The sequence below is a fragment of the Armigeres subalbatus genome, chromosome 2 (genome assembly GCF_024139115.2).
Source record: "Armigeres subalbatus isolate Guangzhou_Male chromosome 2, GZ_Asu_2, whole genome shotgun sequence".
NCBI lineage: Eukaryota > Metazoa > Arthropoda > Insecta > Diptera > Culicidae > Armigeres > Armigeres subalbatus.
Genome location: NC_085140.1, coordinates 279381968 through 279404504, shown reverse-complemented (window position 1 = coordinate 279404504; position 22537 = coordinate 279381968). Strand labels below are relative to the sequence as shown.

General features: G+C 36.7%; 2 protein-coding genes and 1 long non-coding RNA gene across 3 annotated transcripts in view; 1 reads left to right on the top strand and 2 right to left on the bottom strand.

Moving 5' to 3' along the window:
- Window positions 1–138: 138 nt before the first annotated feature.
- LOC134216422 (probable ribosome production factor 1) lies at window positions 139–7369 on the bottom strand. Its single transcript, XM_062695308.1, has 2 exons — window positions 6128–7369; window positions 139–156 (listed from the first exon to the last, which is right to left on the bottom strand). The coding sequence occupies exon 1, from the start codon at window positions 7252–7254 to the stop codon at window positions 6157–6159; it is 1098 nt and encodes a 365-aa protein (XP_062551292.1). The 5' UTR covers window positions 7255–7369; the 3' UTR covers window positions 139–156; window positions 6128–6156.
- A 2524-nt stretch (window positions 7370–9893) lies between these two features.
- The window catches only part of LOC134212300 (ATP-dependent RNA helicase vasa), a 30961-nt gene continuing 18317 nt past the window's right edge, over window positions 9894–22537 (top strand). Inside the window, exon 1 of the mRNA XM_062690028.1 lies at window positions 9894–10105. The gene's annotated coding sequence lies outside the window, so the exon portion shown is untranslated. The remainder of the gene's footprint in view (window positions 10106–22537) is intronic.
- Window positions 16642–17969, bottom strand: LOC134216420 (uncharacterized). The gene is made up of 3 exons (XR_009980661.1): window positions 17596–17969; window positions 17415–17514; window positions 16642–16890 (listed from the first exon to the last, which is right to left on the bottom strand). It is a non-coding gene; the product is annotated as an uncharacterized LOC134216420 (long non-coding RNA).

The following is a 22537-nucleotide window of genomic DNA, read 5'->3' as shown; positions in this document are numbered from 1 at the left end:
AATCTATTTAGCTTTTTTATTTTTATCCGTGTACAGGTAATTTGCGGGTTTCGGCATTTCGAACGTACAGGAAATCCCGGAAATCCATAGCGCAGTATTTACAGTTCCCTACGATGCGCACCACGACAAATGGCAGGATTGTTTCAAAGTGGCCACCTCCACGGCGTTACAAATCGTTGAAGGAAATGATGAAATAAAAAGCATGAATAAATAAAAATGATTAAGTTTAATTTGGAAAGAAAAGTTAAATGGAGGGTTTGCGGGTGGGAGGTTTTTTGGGCAAATGAAATGTTTTTTGAATGAAAATATTCTACTTTTTTTCACAGAGTAACCATTTTGATTTGACATTTCCACAATTTGCTTTGAATGTTCAAACTTTTAATTTCAGGGTGGTATGCGGCTGTCAAAACCATGGTTGTTGCAAAAGTTGGCGTACTTTTAATTTGAACTTACGCAACTCTCTACGAAAACGAAACCAATGCAACTTTTTATTTTAACCAACGTTTTTCTTAATTTTAATAATGATTTTTCTTTCTGTGTATGATTTAGCCTTGCATAAGAGTAAAATACCAAAAATTAATACCAAAAACTTATATACAGAATACTTGAGGCATACCATGCTTAGGTATTTCAATACCAAACGAACAATAACTGGTTATGCATTTGGTATTGAAATTCAATTTAATAACTGAGTTTGTTATGGCTTAAGTATTGTGCATATTAGTTTTGGTATTATTCTTTTGGTATTTTACCTCTTATGCAGGGCTAGGTCATAACAGAGTATGGTATCAATAACAGAAATAAGTATTATTGAGCCAATCACCCTTATTCTTGTTTACGGACGAACGATACTTTCGAACGAATGCGATTCGTTCGAACCGTTTCTCCATTTGATTTTGCTGGCGTAAACAAGAATGCGCTTCAACTTTCGTTCGAAAGCGCGTTCGTACGTAAACAAGAATATGGGTGAATTTCTCCTGCTCGGGTGCTTTCTTAACAACATCAGCAAGCCATCAATTATTGTCAGATTTTCTGGATATGATACACTGCGCGGCGTTTGTAATGTTCCCACATGGGTACTTGCACAAAACTTTACGCGGCGAATGACTGTCGAAAGGTACGGCCGCGCCAAACGATACACCGTAATGCTATTGCCTGATTTTCTCAAAATTGCACGCGGCGAACCCTTCATGATACCGCCGTGCTTTCTGTACCCCGTTTACTTGATTCTTATGAGCAGGGATGCCAGAAGATATTTTCATATGTCTTCACGGTCGTTTAAAAATGTCTTCAAATGTCTTCAATATTAAAATAACGATTCTTAGCGAGAAATTCCAAAATCCAATAGGTTTGTAAATTCAATAATCTCCTTGTTTTACTGATGTGGAATAATATTTATTTTTTTAACATACAAATTGTTGAATTCAAGAGAATATTCTTGAAAATTATTTAATTTTTTTATGACGAGTTTCCCCTGGATTTTGTACTGAGGCGGATTTTTAACTGAGTTTTCACGTGGAATTCTTTCAAATTTCGTTTTAAAGAATACCCTGTTGGGATTCAAAATTTACTGTAAAATACTTGAAGAAACATCCAGAGAATTTTCTGAAGGAACTTCCGGTAAAATTTCTAGATCAACTTCCAGATAAATTCCTGATAGAGCTTCTTATAACTTCTTTTGGATGGAGCTTCTAATTACTTCTGGAAGTCTCCTGAAGAAATTTCCCGAGCAATTCCTGTTGGAACATCCAAATGATTTACTGAAGAAACTTCCGGAAAAAGTTCAGAAGGAAGTTCCGGAGGAATTCTTGGAGGAACTTAAGAAGGAATTCCTGTAGAAACTTCAGGATGAATTCCGGATGTTTTTTTCTGGAGGAATACCTGATGGCTTTTTGAATGATATTCCTGAGGAATTACTGAAGCAATTTCCGGTGGAATTCCTGAAGAAACTTCTGGAGAAATTCTTGGAGGTAGTTCTGGATGAATTCTTGAAGGAGCTTTCTGATGTATTGCTGCAAAAATTTCCGAAAGCAATCCTGGAGGAAATACCAGATAAATTTCATAGTATACTTACGGAGGCATTCTTGGAGAGTCATTCGGCAACTTTCTTGAAAGATCTTCCAGAGGAAGAACTTCCGGAGGGATCCCGGGAAAACTTTCGGAAAAAATCCTCGAAGAACTACTGGAGGAATTCATGAAGGAACTACTGAAGGAGTTCTGGAGAAACTTCTGGAACTTCTTTCAAATGAAGTCCTGGAGGGATTACAGAAAGAATACCAGGATGATTTTTTAAAGAAATTCATAGAGGAATTCGCGGAGTAAATACTGGAATAATGTCCAAAAATATTTCTAGAAGAATAATCAAAGGAATTCAAGGAAAAATTTAACAAAAGTGTGTAGTAAGTTTCCTCTGAATTTTTTTTAGGTATATTTTCCTGTAGGAATTTACCTTGAAAATTATGAGAAATACCCATTTAACACCAACATAATTTCTATTTCTTATTGACATTTGTAAGAATTTTTAATTAAAATTTATTGAGACAATTTTCTTGTGGAAATTAAAAGGGATTTATTGTGGGAATTGTGGAAATCAAGATGAATTTTCCGTTTAAATTTTGGAGGATTTTCTTTATGTTTTTCTACGGAAATTATTAAATATAAATTTTGTACTGAATTTACAATTTCAATTCTTTTGAATATAGACAAGAAATTCCTTATAGTTTTCATCGGAAATTCTTTTAAAAATTCACAGAAAATTCAAAGAGTTTCCCGTCGAATAGGGTAAAATGCCCAATAGTGGACCCCCTAGTAGCGAAATTTTGCTCTTTTTGTTCTAAGGAGTAGAAATTTTCAACATATTAATTCTGCTTGGCATCTAATACCAAGTTCTGCATCTCCTCTTCACGATACATACATAAAACACTCAAATACACGACGTTATTCGTTGAAATTAACATTTTAAAGTCTGACTGAATTCGCCCTATATTAGACCCCCTGGGGGTCCATAATAGGAATTTGCTTCCCTATAGTCGACACTTCATTTGATTTTTATGTTCCGTTTCGGGACGTTCTTCTTCCCAATTATGGACCCCCCAAAATATTCCTATAATGGACCCTCTCTTGCTTATTTTTTATAGAATTGTAAAAAATCATTTAATTTTACTTTTCATAGCATTTCCAATGCATGTAATCAAATCATAGGACTGTAAGGTAGGTTCTCCCGGTGGAATTTCATAGCAACATGATTATATTGTGCTGTAATAATGCAAAAATGGCTGGAGGATCCACTATTGGTTGGGGGTCCACTATTGGGCACTTAACCCTATTTAGACCAAGGATGTTAACAATCATTCAGTAATTTGCGTTCGATCATTTAGTAGTTTGTCAATAACACATTCCAGAAGCTAAATTCAAAAATATGTTGTATGGTGGACTTCTAGTGCGAAGGTTTTTCTACAACTTTTCCTAATGGTTCGTTATTAGAATTCTACTAATAACGGAGTTAGAGCGCTAGTTGCAGTAACTCAAACTAAATGATTGGAATTTTGTTATCATTTAGTCTAAGTTACTGGAACTATAGCTATAACTCCGTTACTAGTGGAATTCAAACAACGAACCATTAGGCAGAATGGAAAATCTTCGCGCTAGAAGTCCACGTATATTTTGAAATTCAGCTTCTAGAATGTGTTATTGACAAACTAGTAAATGATCGAACGCATATTACTGAATGATCGTTAACATCACTGATTTAGACGAAAGTTACATGGACACACCGAAAAGATCAAATGAATTCGTAAGGAATTTAGAAAAAGATCAGGTTCTAGTTCAACGATTGAATAGATTAAATCAAGTCATAGAAGAGTTCAATATATTTTTGCCGTAAAATGAAACGGCAATTGCGTTCCAATGTAATGATCAAAATACCTTTTTACATACACGCCATCAGGAATTTTTTAACCAGCGCCTCCAAGTTAAGTGCGTACGTATGAAGGCTAAAATGCGTTGCATTTATCAGCCAGCTAATGTGAATGTATTTTTATGTTTGAGATTTTAAGCCCCAGACAAAGACTAGGGACACGGCAGGTAGTTTCGTCTGTTCGTCATAGTCTCGAAAACCGATAACAGAGACGCTTTTTTGTAAAACTCATACGTACCAAATCGTAAGCTCAGGAGAAACGTTCTGCTATAGTGGAGTTCTAGCAAATGTACTTTGCTTTCGTTGGTTTTAGCCCCTACGACGATGGACGGAAATACCTGCCGTGTCCCTATTATAACTTTAGTATTTTTTTGGCATAATTTACATATGGTTGGGATTCAGCAAAACCGCACCAAGCGGATTTTTGACTAACTTGTGATATTTTGTTCGCAAAAGACAAACGGAAAGTATTTCATGTTAAGTCATGCGTATATTTGTTGTAAGGGATCCTCAGCTATGGCGTTGAACGATGTGATTGACCAAGTGAATCTATTACATGAAAACCTTGGAAAAATAGGAAATATTTCATTGGCGCTTGGTGTGATTTGGCTGAACCCTGACCATATATAGAAGTCGCAGAATTAATAACTAAGAAATAAAATTATACTTTTTCTCGCTGGCTTATTGATTGTCTTCAAGTATCTTCAAATAAATAGATAAGTCTTCAAATATTTTGAAAAGTCTTCAAAATGTCTTCACGAAATAAATGTCTTCACAGAGATTCAAATGTCTTCAAATTGAAGACATGTCTTCAAATCTGGCATCTCTGCTTATGAGTGAATAGCATTGCCATAACCATGATTTTTTGGTGAAAAATTCATTTTGCGAATGTGGTTTTTCATCTGTCAAAAACGATTTTGGACCTGGTTCAAAATTAGTCCAGTTCCAAAAAATAGACCAGAAAACTGGTATAGAGCCAAATTTGGAACACTGGTGCGAGCTCAATTTTTTTACATTGGTATTGGTCCAAAGTTTGGTCTAAATCGACGATTTGTATTACTGGTGAAGTTGCTCTTAGTTTATCGTATTGTTCTATTTTTAAAAACATCGCTATAAATTTTCAATACCGTGACCTGCCCTAATTCCGCGCATCGCCTAATACCGTCGTTTTCATCAAAAATCAGAACCTGGCTATCATGAACATCTTATTATTTGGTGAAATGTTTAAACATATTATGTTTGAACATTTCGCCAAATAATGTGATGTCCATGATAACAAGGTTCTGATTTTTTATGAAAACCGCGGTATTAGGCGTTGCGCGGAATTAGGGCAGGTCACGGTATTGGGTTTTGTGATTTTTTTCCCCTGACCTCAATCAATCCCTGAAACCTGAAAATCCAGGTCCACATTCAAATTACCTGACTTTCCAAGTTTTTCAAGTAGTCAACACCCTGTTTTTGTATGATGCATTTGGAAATTTTGTAGGAGCGTCACACTTCGGCCACTTCCTCCTTCCCCCTCCGAGCGTTACGTAATTTTTTGATGTACCCATATAGTTTTGTGGAATAAACATTCTTCGGGAAGCCGTCCTCAGAGACCAAAACGCAGTACAACATAATCCTGTATGTAAATGTATTTAAAATATGTATGCAGTAAAGACACTATGTATTTATAGTGTCTTTAGTATGCAGATATGCAGAGTATATAGGTAGGCGGTAAAATTAGGAAGATCCCATTCCGGGTGTTGATCTTGCCCCGTCATCCAATGTTTAGGTATTGATGAGTGTAGCGTTCTGGGGCCCTCCTTAGCCGTGCAGTGAGATGCACGGCTACAAAGCAAGACCATGCTAAGGGTGGCTAGGTTCGATTCCCGGTGCCGGTCTAGGCAATTTTGGGTTTGGAAATTGTCTCGACTTCCCTGGGCATAAAAGAATCATCGTGTTAGCCTCATCATATACGAATGCAGAAACGGTAACTTGGCTTAGAAACCTCGCAGTTAATAACTGTGGAAGTGCTTAATGAACACTAAGCTGCGAGGAGGCAATGTCCCAGTGGGGGATGTAATGCCAATGAAGAAGAAGAAGGGTGTTGCGTTCCAGTCCAGTAAAACTTTGAGCCCGGGCGACATCACGATATTCAGACAAAAGCCAATATTTACAAAGGAATGTGATAAAAAATGATATAACCTAAGCGCTGATAACTATACTTACGATTTATTGAATGAAAAAATGTAAACTTTCTACAGGAAGAATCGTCTTCTGCTTTCCATCTGGTGCCGCTTGTTGGTTATCATCCATTCGTAATCGCCACATTTACTGTCGAAAAGTCCCTGTTGAAGCGAGCGTAACTTGAGGGTGAACCGTGGTCCCAATTCACGCAGCTTAACTCTTTTACCGTTCTTATCGAACTCGTACAGATGGTGTCGAAAGAATATGTAATCTCGCTGATTGTGGAAAGTGGCGACACGGCGTCCTTTGAATTCGGGTTCGTAATGGAACAGAGCTCCCAGCATTCTTCCGATAGTCAAACCCAATCTGGTGCTGAAGTTAGTCAGGATCACTTCTGGGCGGTGACTACTAATTGCAGATGCTCTCTTCTTTAAGTCTCTCACTGACTTAAAGTTGCTAACTTTGAAGTGGGCTGTTGGGCCGTCCGGTAAATGGATGACCAGTAAACCCTCCGGTTGTTTGTTGTTTTCATTAATAACTACCAAATCGGTAAACTCCTCTCGAATAGCGCTTTTACAAACATTTTTCAATCGCGCCTTATTTCTAGCATGAACCAGTGAATTTGGAAGTATCCTTTCTAATTCCGAGGCAAATTTCCGTGTTCGTGTATGCGGTGTGGCGTTGTATGTTATCAGTACCTTCGGCTCATACGACTTTTTGTAATATTCGTTGAATTCATCATTCTCCAAATCATTTGTAATTTCTTCATTATCGTCTTCAGTAACGTTTGCTAACGATGTTTGATCCTTTTCCCTTAAGCTCTCAATTGTGTGCCCAGTGGTTTTCGGACCTCCTTCCAACTTGCGCGCCTTTCTGGCAGCTTTCTCCTCTTTTTTCTTAGACCCTTGGAGCCGTTTAAACTTTCTGGATCTTATTTCTTTGTTTTTGATAAAATTGATCGGGTTGATAACCGGGTAACTAACTTCGGCTGCTTCCTCATCGTCGCCCAATCCATTCTTCCTTCTGCGAATCAGTTCCTGCTCCACACGATCCGCCGCTTCACGAGCTGCTTTTTCGTCCAAATAATCCTGAAGACGCTTACGTTTTTTCGATTCCTTTTTCAGTGGAGCTTTCTCCACATCGGAATCACTGTTGCTGCCACTGGACATCTTCTGTAAAACTTGCTTTTGCCAGGGAATAATCAATTTGATACTAAAATAATGAACCACGTTGTTTTGTTGTTCAACTGTTTTGAAAACTGACAAAGTCACTGTCACTGTTGAACAGTGACAAGGGAGACAAGAGATGTCGCAAATTAATCGATTACTTCGATTAATCGATTAATCGTTGTGATAATCGATTAATTTTCAATCGAAAGTAATCGATTAGTTACCGCAATCGATTCATCGGGATTTTACTACACAGAAAAAAAAATCCGTTGTAAAAATCAGAGTCTATTATATATAGAGTTACGCAAAGAGTGAAGCCAAATCTACCTATTGAACTGTCAAACCGTCTACCTATCGAGCAAAGTAAACAAATGCTTGTTGGTAAGGCGGAAGTATTGTTATCGCCTAATGATTATTATGACGAATTAAAACGCATGAATTGAAATGTATTAGATTTGTTCTAGAAACAGCTTCTAAAAACTTCAATACATCCCCCAATAAAGTAGCAACAAGAAACTCACGTGTTTGCACTCTGTGGGTGACTTGGTTATCGAATAAAAAAGCTTTAGCAGTGAACACTCCCGTGAAGTCACTTTAAGGGATGAACAAAAATGAAAGTTGCAAACAGAATAACAAGAAGATCGTTCAGAATAAGTGTAGGAAGATCCTCTGCGCAACTCTATATTGCGCACTTCCCACCTCGTTGGACTCCGCACTTCAGAAGTGCGAGATAGTCATAAGTGCGAGATGTCAAAATCCTTTGTTCTCCCGGTTGGCGGGCTGATGAATCGGGTGAAACGGGTTGGCGCCAACGAAAGTGGTTTATGTTTTCAAATGAACACGTGGGCTCGGCAGGGTTGCCAGTACATTTGTTTGATCAAACTCTAGAAAAATAATAATGATTTGTAGTGAAAGTTAATCTTTTCGCTACTTTCAAGTTAGTTATAATATGAATTCTTTGTGGAAGCATATTACAATAATTGCAATAGTGGTTCAACAGACGGTTATTTCCAAGTTTCATGCATTTAGATCGAGAGCTGGAAATGGCAATATAACTCTGGTAAAAATTACTATTTTGTAGACTACCCAGGTAACCGTTAACACAGATAACGGACATCCAGGCTAGAACAAAATGTTACTCAAAAAGCTGTGTAAATCAAAGTACGTTAGAATATTGACTGTGGCAATACGTCGTTTGGTGGTGCTAGGTGTCAGCTTCGACTTCGCGAATGGTGTTAATTTGCGTGCCATGGGAGAGCTACACTAATAAAATTTTTAATGGCAAAAATCTAAAGAAATTTACAAATAAATTTTATGTGTGCGTTAATAACCACCCGCTATAGGAGAATCCATATATGAAGGTTATTAGTTAATAAGGGTTATGTGTGTTTCCACTTACATGCTATGGAAATTCACATATCCGTTATGTGGGAAATGCTATAGTCAAAATTTATGTGTGCAACACATAATGGACATGATTGGATTTTTGTCAGTGTATCAGATTCGTCAAATCCAGGGGGTGGGGAGTAAGCCTGTCATCCACGAACAAATCAAGCCTACCTAAGATATATTATCCGGGCCTCGCCGCTTGGGAAAGGCGGGCCACCCTGGGCCACCCCGCTTGGCAAGTGTAACATTTTTCGAACTGGATTCTTGAAGGATATTGGTTAACCTACACTACTCCTGACTAACGAAAAAAATGTGGGATTGTTTATTTACATTTGCTTCATACTACATGCAGAGGAGGCGCGATGCACCGCATATTACCCCCCTGGTCAAATCGTCGTTTGCAGGTATCTGGCACCCCCAATCCTACTCACTACGTTTGACAATAGCCAACATCTTTGAGTTTCCCATTGTTCGGTTGAAATTGGGTTTCCCACTGACAATTCTATTTTGTGAACAAACCACTATTCCGAAGTGATTTTTTCCAAATAGACGTAATTATTTTTCATCATTTTTCGAGAACTTGTGCGAAAGTATGAATGTGAGGTGTATTTCAACAAGAATATTGATGCCTTTATTTAATGTATTTTCATATTTCAATCTGCACCAAGCGCTCTACTTCGCCAAAAAATCATGATATTTAAAACATATTTTTAATGGCAGGCTTTCGATGACTACACTCAGCGAACTGGACTATCGAAATTCATAACTGGCGCCTTATGAATATTCGACTGATTATTCAGTGCTTCTTATACGCAGTTACCTCTTTGAATACCCAAGCGTCGATGGGCGTGTGGTCTACATACCGGCCTCCCGACCCCGACGTGCATGGTTCGAATCCAGTCTGCCGCATCTCACTTTTTTTTAAATGAAAATCATCATTCATAAGGCAACATATTGAAATTCATACCGATTCCTTGTGGCAAATTTCCATAAGGCGTTTTATTGAAAATCGTACGTCCATTTTCCTCAGTGTATGATTACGCCTTCATATTAAATTTATCGATGATTTTGATGCTGGCATCAAAAACATGGCCGCTTCGCAAACCCCTGGTCGTTTGAATCTTTGTTTACAAAAGCAGATAAGTCATTTTGAAAACTTTGTCTTGATTTAATTATCCAAAATTATACTATCGGGCAACACTATTGTGATTGTGTTTGTGCAAACTTTTGTCCTCTCATTTTTCCCATCATCGCCCGGTCCGGTCGACTTCGCGCTATTCTCAGCATTCACACATCTTTCGTGTCGTAGCTTCTGGTTCTGCTTGATTGCCATACGTCGCGCGCTCCACAAAATTCGGAAAATTTCGGCCGTTTTATCAGTTTCAGAATATTATTTTTATCGAATAAAGAAGTGAATTGTACGCGTTGTAGCGTATTGTTAGTGAATCACTGAATTATCCAGGTATGTTAAGTATTACAGGAAATAGTCTTTTGGAGAAAAGGTTAGCGAAAGCGTGTTCATCAGCCATCTTGTATTTCGATGTTTTGAGCATGCACATAATGATCGATTTTTAGCTTTTATCAGTGCATGTATAAATATGTTTCGTTGGTTTATGATTTACAGCTATGTCACAAAATCAATTAACATGTTTTTTTACTCTGAACAGAAGGTATTACAATGCATGTTTCATGTTTTGATTATTACCGAGAGAAAAAAAATCATGATCATGACTAGCGCTCCGCCCTTACATAAGTCAAGCATAATTTTTCATAACGACGTATGTAACAATTATGAGGATTCGAGAAATCCTTTGCAGAAAGTTGGCAAAACTTTTTCTAAAACTGTTTTAAAACTAAATATTTTTTCAATACTTTTTTCCGCTGGCATGCGTCATTACATGACTCAGTTCATTCAAATTCACTGTGAAAAACGATAAAATTATACATACACCGGTATGCTGCACGCACGTCGGTGTACATTGGTCGGTTTTCCATAGTGCACGATTGACGCAACTGCAGTTTTGTTTTGTTTTGCTTTTTGCCTTTCTCGTATACTAAGTATACGTAAAGGCTATATGTTCACTCCAAAAACAAACTTTTTATAGAAGGCTCGGAGACCCATAGTGTTATATACCAATCGACTCAGCTCGACGAATTGAGGTGATGTCTGTGTGTGTGTGCGTGTGTGTGTGTGTATGTGTGTGTGTATGTGCGCACCAAAAGAGCAAAAAGTTTAGCTCACTTTTTTTGCACTTACCCTCAACCAATTTACTCGCAACAGGTTGCATTCGACGCAGTATACTGCCCCATTGTTTCCTATTGAAAATTGGCCGATTCGGACTATGGGCTTAGAAGTTATGGCCAAAATACTTTTCCTCATAAAAAAGCGCGTAAAAAAGTCTAGCTCACTTTTAATGCACTTACCCTAAACGGATTCCCTCACAGCAGGCTGCGTTCGACGCAGTATCTTGCTCCATTGTTTCCTATTGAAAATTGGACGGATCGGACAATGGGCTTGGTAGTTATGGCCAAAATACTTTTTCTCATAAAAAAGCGCGTGAAAAAGTCTAGCTCATTTTTAATGCACTTACCCTAAACGGATTCCCTCACAACAGGCTGCATTCGACGCAGTATACTGCCCCATTGTTTCCTATTGAAAATTGGACGGATCGGACAATGGGCTTGGTAGTTATGGCCAAAATACTTTTTCTCAGAAAAAAGCGCGTAAAAAAATCTAGCTCACTTTTAATGCACTTACCCTGAACCGATTTCCTCGCAACAGGTTGCATTAGACGCAGAATCTTGTCTCATTATTTCCTATTGAAAATTGGCCCAAACGGACGATGGGCTTAGAAGTAATGCCCAAAATACTATTTTTTTACCGCACGAGAAAGGCGTCATCACCGCTAGGTGGATTAATCTGGGTTTTTGGTACATAGGTCGCTCTTAGTTCCCATATGTTAAAGCGACGTATGTAACAGTGAGACTTCAAAAATTGATTTTTGACATAGGGGGACAAGGGGCAATATGGACACCCTAAGGTTTTAATCAATATTAGGTGATTTAAATTGAATATAATTCGGATTTCTAGCAATTATATGATACTATTACTCGAATTGCAAATTGAGGCAATTTCAATCAAATAGGACGATTTTGTAATAGTTAATTTTTCACTATACTCTCGGGAAGGCAGCAGGGCAGATTGGACACCCCCATGGGGCAGTATGGACACCCTTATAAAATATGAAGAAAATTATCTTACTTGTGATTATATGCCATTGTAACCTATTTTATGGATCATCCAACATAAATAGGGTAAATCACTACTTGGGCCTATGGACCCGGTTCCCGGCTCACTGCTCAGAAAACTGTTTGGAAGCCGTAGGTTTATGATTGATAATTTTTAAAAAGCCTCCCATTTATTTTTCACAATACTCAATATTTTTCAATCACTTGTTTTACTCCTAATTGATCCAATTGTAGAAAATAAAAATGTAGATTTCAAAATCTCGCTCTCCGATGCCACACCACTGAGCCGGAGTGATCCTTTCCACTTTTACAAAACGGTATCATCAAATAAACACCTACCTGAAAATCGTCCTAGTGCTCGTTACAATCATTGCTTCAAGCTTTTAATCACCACACCATAATGCTTAACACACGCACTTCAATCTAATCACTAGAACGTATCACTAGAACTTATATAAACATAATTAGAATACATTTAAAAATGTATTCTCAAACCGAACAAAAAATCACCTCGGCCCAAAAACTTCTAGCCGCACCGTGCTGCCAAAAGGCCAGGAGAATGAAAATGATCCTTCATCGTTAATAGGAAAACTGACTAATACGTTGACGCTATCATGTTATTTATAATTTTCTCGATTTCAAAAGGTGAAAAAAATATTGTTTTTAAGTAGGGGAACAGACGGCTTTGGCAGGTTTTGCTCTATTATTGGCAGGGGGTTTTTGTCGACCGAATTTTATGAAATTTGGCCACAATATTCTTTGATATGCAAATAATGTTTGGGCCAAATTTGAGCATAATCAGTCATAAAAAACCCCCCTGCCAATAATAGAACAAAACCTGCCAAAGCCGTTATTACCCCTATTTGAGAAAAATTTGGATGAGTAAATATATCTTCTCAACCAAATAAAAATAATTATGAATGATACCATCTGGCACCTTGCTGCTGTAGAACGTGCATATTTTTGTTTACGTCGCATTTTCTACCGTCCCGAGAGAGAATGAGAGAAAAAAGTTGAGAGATTGAGTGAAATTTTGCTTAGGCCGGGAACTGGTTTTATGATATGCCGGAATGGGAATCGCTATGACTGAAATGAGTGCTGCACCTCGTTAATTTGAATCAAATAAAAGCTTTTTTGAACGATATTTAGCACGAATAGCTATTTTTAAGCAGAAGTGAAACCTAATGCAGTATTGTACAGCCCACAAAATTCAGGAAAAGTTGCTTCCTGTCATAAATATCAATTGAATAATGCAGTCGTACGCATGTTAGGCCGGGAATGGGTTAAGAAACCCTATTACCCAATTGTTCATCTTCCTGTCATGATTTTGTATGAGACACCTAAAATTGTGTTTGAATCATCAACATCCGAACACATCTATTTCCCTCTTCTTAAGCGAGGTCATATATGGTCGTTTTCAATATTAATTCCATGGTGAATAGAAGAAGATTGATTACGTAACGCAAGAAAATGCCACTTTTAGCCGGCCTCATACATGTATGTCGAACTTTTTGTATGAAGCATATGATTGTTTTTATATGGATCCTCACACTTATTGCAAGACCCCTTCTCAATCGTCTCTACTCTAAGCATTGCATAATCTATGCATACTCTTATTCATCCTACTGGCATCGCCAATCCTTCCAATGGGTTGTACCGATCAACTTGCCAACGAGATTGCCAAATCTATACCAAACACTTCCTTTTTTGCCTTTCTCGTACAACTAAGTTGTACCGAAAGGCTATCATTTCACTCCGAAAACGAACTTATTATAGAAGCCTCTAAGACCCATAGTATTATATACCAAACGACTCAGCTCGACGAGCTGAGCACATGTCTGTCTGTCCGTGTGTATGTATGTGTGTATGTGTGTGTGTATGTGTGTATGTGTGTGCACAAAAGCTATAAAAAACATTAGACAACTTTTCGTATAGTAATCCTTAACCGATTTTCTCGCAACAAGTTTCATTCGACAGGAGACAAAGCCTTGTTGATCACTATTGAATTTTATAACGATCGGTCATTGCGTTCAAAAGTTATGAAGAAAATGGTACGAAAATGGAAAATGCGAGAAAGGCACCACCAACGCTAGGTGGATTAATTTGGGTTTTTTGCTGCACTTTCAGCGACTTTTATGATTATATGCTTCTGTGGTATATATGTCATGTACTGGTACTTTTATGGCGATTTATAATTCCGCACCATGATAACACGAAAATAACACGATATGAAAGCCAAGTTCGATGAGTTTGAGGTTATGTTTTTAATTTTCAAGGTGTCAGTTCTACCCCCATATAGAGTGTTTAGTTTGCCCCAACAGGTGAACAAATTTAAAAACTGTTGGAAATTTTGTAAAAATCAAGGAAACTTGTCACAAATGCATGCCAGAGCACTGTAAATAACAGAATTTTGCTATGGGATGACCAATAAATGAGAAATCATCTTCTGTGGTAAAGTAAAGCTTATTTTATGGGACGTGAAACTTATAATTTTTAACCATTTGGAAGACATTCTAACTTTTTTGTCAAAATTATGCGCAAAGAAAATAAAACAATGGCTTCTACGCTATAAATTAGTTGTTTATGAAAGGATTATAGAGTTCGCTGCATTGAAAGTAGAAAAATGATTGAATTAACAAGAATATTGGGGGTGTCCAATCTGCCCCGGGTGTTCATAATGCCCCTGGTCCCCTACGTCGATTCGTAAAAAGATTGAATTAAAGAATTTTAAGATCTGAAATCAGTAAAATCGATGCGTATTATATAAAGCCGCGTGTGATTGTCACGTTGTATTAAAAACCTCGTTTTGTTTACTTTTGTTACATACGTCGTTATGAAAAATTTTGCTTGAAGTCTTGTTTAATGAGAGGTTGAAGTCGCTCGAAGTTTCTCGGGATGGAAATAATTTCGAGCGACTACCGTACTGCCGTTATACGCATAACTGTCCCATGTACAAAGGAAATTCCAGCAAACATGGGACAAATTGCGTATGCCGGCAGCATACACAATAAAAATTACAAAAAATTAAATTGCAATTACTACCGTAGACCGGTAGTTGATCGTTTTCAATTGAACATCAAGTCTTCTCGCCTAACTTTGAAAACTCGGGGTGGCCACTCACCCGGAAAAAAAACACGGGAATTTGAAATCACCAGGGAAAAGCTGGGATAACCCCGGGAATTTGATGAAGTTACCAGGAATTTTCCCGAATTTATGTTACAAAAGTATGTTTAATTCTTTATGTAAAAATAGCAGATCTGGTAATAACTTGAAACAATTGAATTCTAGACTGCATATTTCAAATGAATTTTGAGAAATACTAGAACAAACATCTACTAAAACAATGCTTTGATTTAGTAAATTTGGTTTGATTAAGTTTAATAAAATAACATCCCTAGCCAAGGTACGGGGGTTGACGGCACTGAAGATAATATTCATCTGTGTATCATATCACATTTGGAGCACTTCAGTGCGCCTCTAACGATTCCCAGTGGATCGGCTGCTTTGCAGACTGAGCCCCTGTGCGTATGTCCCGGCATACTTATCAGGTATAGCTCTTTAAACATGGAGGATTCGCTAGTTCTCAATTAGCACTATCCAAGGGGTCGGAAAATTAAGCAATTTCTCGTCAACTGGAAGTAGCGAAGCCGACGCGTGGCCACAGGTAGGATAGGATAGGTTGTAACACAGACAAACAGACATAACACTCATCAAATTTCCATCGTTCACTGATTTACTGGTCAATTCAAATAATCATTAGTTGGCCAATCGATCACTCGTGGCGCGCGCATAGTTTTTGCTCGAGTTTGACGTTTGCTCACTACCGCCATCTGGTTTGCGATTTGCCTAACTAACTGAAATCAACAGATGTCGTTAGTGTTTGAACGACGATGAATTTGATGAGTAAATGTTCAATGTGTTATGTCTGTTTGTCTGTGGTTGTAATATAGTTTGAAGAGAAGTCAAGAATCACATGATCATTCTTATATTTTAGAGAAACTCAGATTTCAGAATGTTTCCAATTGGGAGTGGAGAACTATTTAGACCTATCAGGATTTGCATCATAAAATGAAATACACCCGATTCTTTTTTTACACGGTGGATGCGTTCCGTGTAAAAAGTTTTCAGTTCAAAGTTTTAAAATCCGTGTAAAAAAGTTTTATGATTATTCTCGACGAATCATGCAAAATGGAACAACTTGCAAAAATTTTGTATGGGAATTTTTACACGGCACAAGGTCGTGTGATATCCCGAATAAAATGAAATTATACAACTATTTTTCAACTTATCGTTTTTGCAGTATAGAAAATTATTGTTGAATGTTTTATAGAATCATACGAAATACCGTACGTTAATTATAGCATGAATGATATTTACGATAGCCCTTATAATATTTGGGTTTTTGATGATACATTGAATGGGTTGTTAAGTATCGTTACCATTCAAAAACATCAACTTTTGCATGTATTTTTGCAAAGCAATTTTACCATGAATAATTAGTTTATCTTCAATTTTGTTTCATGTGATCATTCGGTGTTTGATAATATTCAACGAAAACGATCAATAGTACGATTTTTTGATGATTCAACTGTTAATCCAAATCAAACGCTGTACGATAATCATTTAATTATACGATTACTGTATTATACTATGTATATTAAATATCTCACCACTCTCTATGGTGTAAATTTTACATTTGCTTTCTTTTTTCACTTAATAATAAGCCAACACTATAAACTTGTTCTATTATTTTTCATTTATTCTCGTTTATTGCCTTATATAGCTTCTCTACTATCTTCTAAGATTATTTATACATTTTCCCAAAATTATTGAGGAATTCATTAATAGCAGTTAAGAACAATATTTCGACATTCGTCTAAAAGTACAGTGAACGGATGATCTAATCACGGTGTCCCCCATTACCGAGGGTGGAAGGCGGGATACTTTGAGGTGCGTTTTCAGGACCATTTTAGTGTACCGAACACTCAACAACTTTACCTGTGAATTATATTTAAAGAATTCATCCATTTAGTGGGAATCATGAACCATGAAATACACACGATTTTTTGTCAAGATGTGCACCACTCTTGCTCTCACGTGAAGTACCTAGTAAAAAGTTACTTAAGATATACCAAAGATTATGAGCAGAACGGAGGTATGAATAACATCTAAGGGACCAATCACTACCAACTGACATTGGTGCAATAATTGGAAGCGATATGTCATGCCGAAATACAAGGATGCGTTGGATAGATTTCTGTCAAACGCAACGTATCCTACGTGCGGTACTCTTTAATATCTCCATCAGAGTTCCGGCATCCTGACACAATCTTTAGCATACCGTTCAATCAATGCTTTGGATCGATGTTATGAACCAAGTAAAATGGATACGTTTGCGTACATTTAGAAAGTATTTCCATGCGAAAACAGTCAAAACGTACGCAGACGTTTCCTTTTTCCTTGACGTTTCTAGGTCTTAAAGTTTTACACGCGGAACACCGAAGGTTGTTACAGATTCTTACCTTTCCAAGGTTTACAAGCAGATCCTTACGGATTAGCCAATTTTATGAATCCGCTGTTCGAAGTGGTGTATTCCCGCGTAGTCGATGAAACCAGATGATTCTGGAAATAAACAAAAATGGGAGAAATATAATAAAAGAATCCTTTTCCTTTTTATCTAGATATAATAAAGCTACTACTTACATGCAATACAGGCTGTTTAAATTTTAGGTTCCCCTACCAGATCTTCATCGGCATCGAAAGAAAAAAAAACTGCCGCTGGCAAAAATGTCACAAAAATGTATTACACTGAAAATGAAAAACCCTCGGAAAAACTTCATTATATGCAGTCGGGTAACGAAATTATATCATGTATGATTTTTTTTCCCACAAATTATTTTTCATTTCCCATTCCGGTAATCATTACTATCACATGTATGATCTGTCAATAATTATATATGATTAGGTCGATAAAAATATTAATGATATTATTGTAAATTAATCGTACAGCTTATAATGATCACATGCCGAATGGAAAACTTATAATTTTACCCATTCAGTCTACAATTTATTTCTATGCGGGATGTGCCATCACAAATATTGCCCTCCGCTCGCTTTCAAATCGACTTCTATAAAAACATTCTTCATGCCTGCCGTATCCTAACGGAACTATCAATTCTCGCGTGATTTTTGAAAACGTCGTAAGTCCAAAAGAGAGGCTCTCTTTGTTTACTTTCTCTTTCGATTATTACAAAGCCATAATAACATTTACATTGGATTTTCCTGCACCGATCTGAAGAAAATAGCTTTGTCTAATGTGCTGAGGTGAAAATATTGCAACAAATTTTAAACTAGCCTAGATATTAGCAAAAGAGAGCGTAATGAAAGAGAGTCTCTCATTTGGACTTACGACGTTTTCAAAAATCACGCGAGAATTCTATACTTTCGCCTCTAATGCTATCATGAACATGTACGTCCAAGTTTGGAAGATGATATTAGCATTTCCATATCATTGTAAATCGTTTAACTTCACGTAGAAGTAACACACACGAAATCATTAATTTAGTGTACTACCCTTGGTGGGGGCATCCATCAATTCAGCTGTTATTGGTCGACGGTACAGCAGCAGTGCCTTTCTCTGCTTTGTTCTCTCCGAGGCAGCCAAGTTGGTTGCGACGAGACGGACGCAATGAGAAAACAGAACTGTGCAATAAAAATCCTATTCGACTAAATGCTGATGTCATATTAGAAATTTGGAGACAGTACTCGTCGATAGCAAATCCTTCCGCACGCGATGGCATATGAGCAAGTCAAACCACCTTCCTTTTGCCAGTGGAGATATATCAGCTTCCACACCTCCCCCTTCATACGGGAGCTTGGCAGAAGGAAGGTCGTGTGATATGTGCCATCACAAATATTGCCCTCCGCTCGCTTTCAAATCGACTTCTATAAAAACATTCTTCATGCCTGCCGTATCCTAACGGAACTATCAAATCTATACTTTCGCCTCTAATGCTATCATGAACATGTACGTCCAAGTTTGGAAGATGATATTAGCATTTCCATATCATTGTAAATCGTTTAACTTCACGTAGAAGTAACACACACGAAATCATTAATTTAGTATTAGAGGATGCTATCAAAGGGTGTTAAAATTGAATTTGTTTACTTTTTATTGTAGGCCCTAATTAATTGTTAAGCGAGAAACCACCTATTATGGAGGCGGAGGGGTTAAGCAACACGTCAAAACAAAATTGTTTTTCTAGTATATCCAGAATGGACTATTTTAACACTACCGCAACCAGTACAGGTATACCTCGATTATATGGACTTTTTCGATGCAAAAAAGTCCATGTAATCGAATTTTTCATATAATCGAAGCAATTTTTTTTTCTCGAAATTTGTGTTACACGCACAGAAAACAATTTTGATTTCAAAAAATATATGTATAATTTTAATAATAATACTGCCCTAGCCAAGGTCACGGGGGTTGACGGTACTGAAGATAATATTCATCTGTGTATCATATCACATTTGGAGCACTTCAGTGCGCCTCTAACGATTCACAGTGGATCGGCTGCTTTGCAGACTGAGCCCCTGATCGTATGTCCCGGCATACTTATCAGGTATAGGCTCTTTACATGGAGGATCCGCTAGGGCTCATTAGCACTCTCCAAAGGGTCGGGAAATTAATCAATTTCTCGTCAACTGGAAGTAGCGAAGCCAACGCGTGGCCATAGGTAGGATAGGATAGGTTGTAATATAGATTGAATTTAAGAAGTCTACTTTGTATTTTAGAGACATTCAATTTTCAGAATGTTTTCAATTGGGAGTGGAGAACTATTTAGACTTATCAGGATTTACATCAGGTTGAAAAATTCAAAATAGTAATGTCATAGCAAACCAGAAATCAGCCAAGAAAAAACGTAGGATTAAAAAAATTGAATAATAATATTGAACATTTTAGATTCAGTAATTAAACAGAATTTTATTTTTTTATTTTTGTTTCAGAAATGGTTTAGAGCAGCCAAGGTAGAAGTTTACTGTACTATTGGATAGATAAATATTAAATTGAAAATCTGAGATAGAAGAGAGACGGAAGAAAAAAGTGGAGGTTGAGATTATAAAAGAGAAAAAGAGATTGATAAAAGGAGAAATCAGATATTGATAGATAGAAGAAGGACATAGGATTTGTAAGGCAATACTCAACAATTCTTTTGTAGTTTTATACATACTGTATCTAACAATGACTAAAACACTAATAAGACAAAGTTATAAAAGACCTTTATGTTGAAACATAACAGACAGACAACCGACAACAACACAATGACAATAACAGATCTAAAATATAGAAGACAAGTAGTGTTTTACTTACATTAATTATACAACTCACAATAATAGAAATGACTATCCAACGAGTAGTACATATTTTTAATGATGTTATTCATATAAATCAATGCTTCATAATCGTAAAATTCATTCATTTAGCTAGGAAATAGACGCAATGAAGCATTACCATACCATTGATAACTGAATCTTGGACCAGACTTTAAAGACTTGAATTTTGAAGAGCGGAATAGAACATGACCATTTGATTACTGAAATTTATGATATCAGACAGTACTGTAAAGGATATGACGCCATAATCTTGATCAACCGCCAAAATAATGGAAGCTTCCAGATTAATATGTCGATTTATTGCAATAGTACTTAAATTAATTTATTGTATATTTACGATACCATTTAAATTATTCCATGTTGAAACAAAGTCCACTAGTATGATCCCATTACATTACATCAAAGTGTTATGGCTCGGCTGCGGTGGTGGGCGCGGTGACGCGTTTTGACAGAGAATACAGAATTACTGTCAAGATTCGCCGTTGCGTTAATCGCTGTAGTACGGCCTTTACTTGGAGATGGCATCAGTACCACCCGTTGTCAACATAGACTATTATTCGGTATTGAATGTCGGCTCCAAGAAAACATTAAATCAACTTTACATGTTAATTATTCGGAAAACATTCATGCGCGTGATGAGCTTCCATTATTATTATTATTTGTTTTTAAACTGACAGACTGCGGGAAGGGAAATGTATCGGTATGATCACAATACGAACCCAGACCGCAGTGACCTAGTGAGCAACATAGCTTGAGTCGTCTGCTAGTATTGTGTATCACATGGAGAGCCCAGCCGAGATACCAGTCTATTAAGACTACAACTGGTCAACTCTCGAAAAAAAAAAAAAAAAAAAAAAATTTTAATAATAATACTGCATTGTATGGCGAGTGAGAAAAAATTAAATTTGGTTAATGCAAAGCATATGTATAGGCTAAGAGCAATTAAAAACTTACCGAGAAAACTTTCAATAATAGACTCAGATAGTCCGAAGCTATTGAGCAATTCAATAAGACGCACTTCCTCAACAGAAATTTTCTCAACATCTAATTCCTCGATAAGTGAATTATCCGACCCGGACATTTTGCAGTGATAATGAAAACGTTTTACAACAGTAAACAAAATGGCGATGCTGGCGGTGCACTTACTGTTCCGTTTTTCTTTTACACACTGAAAAATAAAATTATTCAAATCTACAATGTTATTGATTGAAATAAACAAACTTTATATTCAGAACAAAGTGTATAATTGTTGTTTCAAAAATATACTTATTTGTTCATCATACTAGTAAAATCAACAATTATTCTATATTGTTTTGAAAACAAAACATGATTAGTTCAACACAACTGTATTTTTGCAACAAATAGATTTCAGTTATTGAAAACAATAAATATTAGAATTATTTCAAATATTCAGATTTTCTGTGCGTGTACACGATGAAATAAGTCTTAAAAGTTGAAAGAAAATATCCATATATTGCCTTACAGTCTAATCCGCATGTTTGGGCTCATTTTATGATAACTCAGTAGATTATGATTTTCTATAAGAACGTAACCTTTTTCCAGTCGCTAGTTTCTAAGATTACGTTAGTAATGAAGACTTCGCCCAGCTCAATGTGAGCACACTAATATACTTGTTCACGAATTTTAACTACAGTGCCTTCCTGTTTCAGCAACAAAGCAAACACTGAGTGGTCGAGAAAGATATATGTTAGATTCAAAAACTGGCTTTATATAGAAGGAATGACACTTGTCCTCTTTTGATTTGATCGCAGCAAATTGAAACCGATGGAAAATTTTGTCTCCTATTGAAAATTGGCCGGATTGGACTATGGGCTCAGAAGATATGGCCAAAATGCATTTGTTTATGCAAAAATCGCGTAGAAACAGTCTCACTTTTCTGACACTTATCTTTAAAAGATCTCCTCGCATCAAGTTGCGTTTGATTGATATTCTTAAAAAGAATTTAAATCAATGTAAATAAGAGGCTCTATTCACGTATCAGTGTCATTTTGACAAGAACCAATTGACATTACCCGCCAAAAAATGTATCTCGTTTTATTGTCTCAGTCAATTCTTTGACTTATTTAAGTTCAAATTTTTCACAGAACTTATATTTTAGAATAAAAAAATCGGAAAAGTGCAGCACGTTTGAAGAATTGGAATTGGCCTTATTTTAATTCAAAATCGGGCGAATGTTAGGTCAAGCTTGGAAACCAGCACTATTCGTCAAAAAGTATGGGTTCTTTGG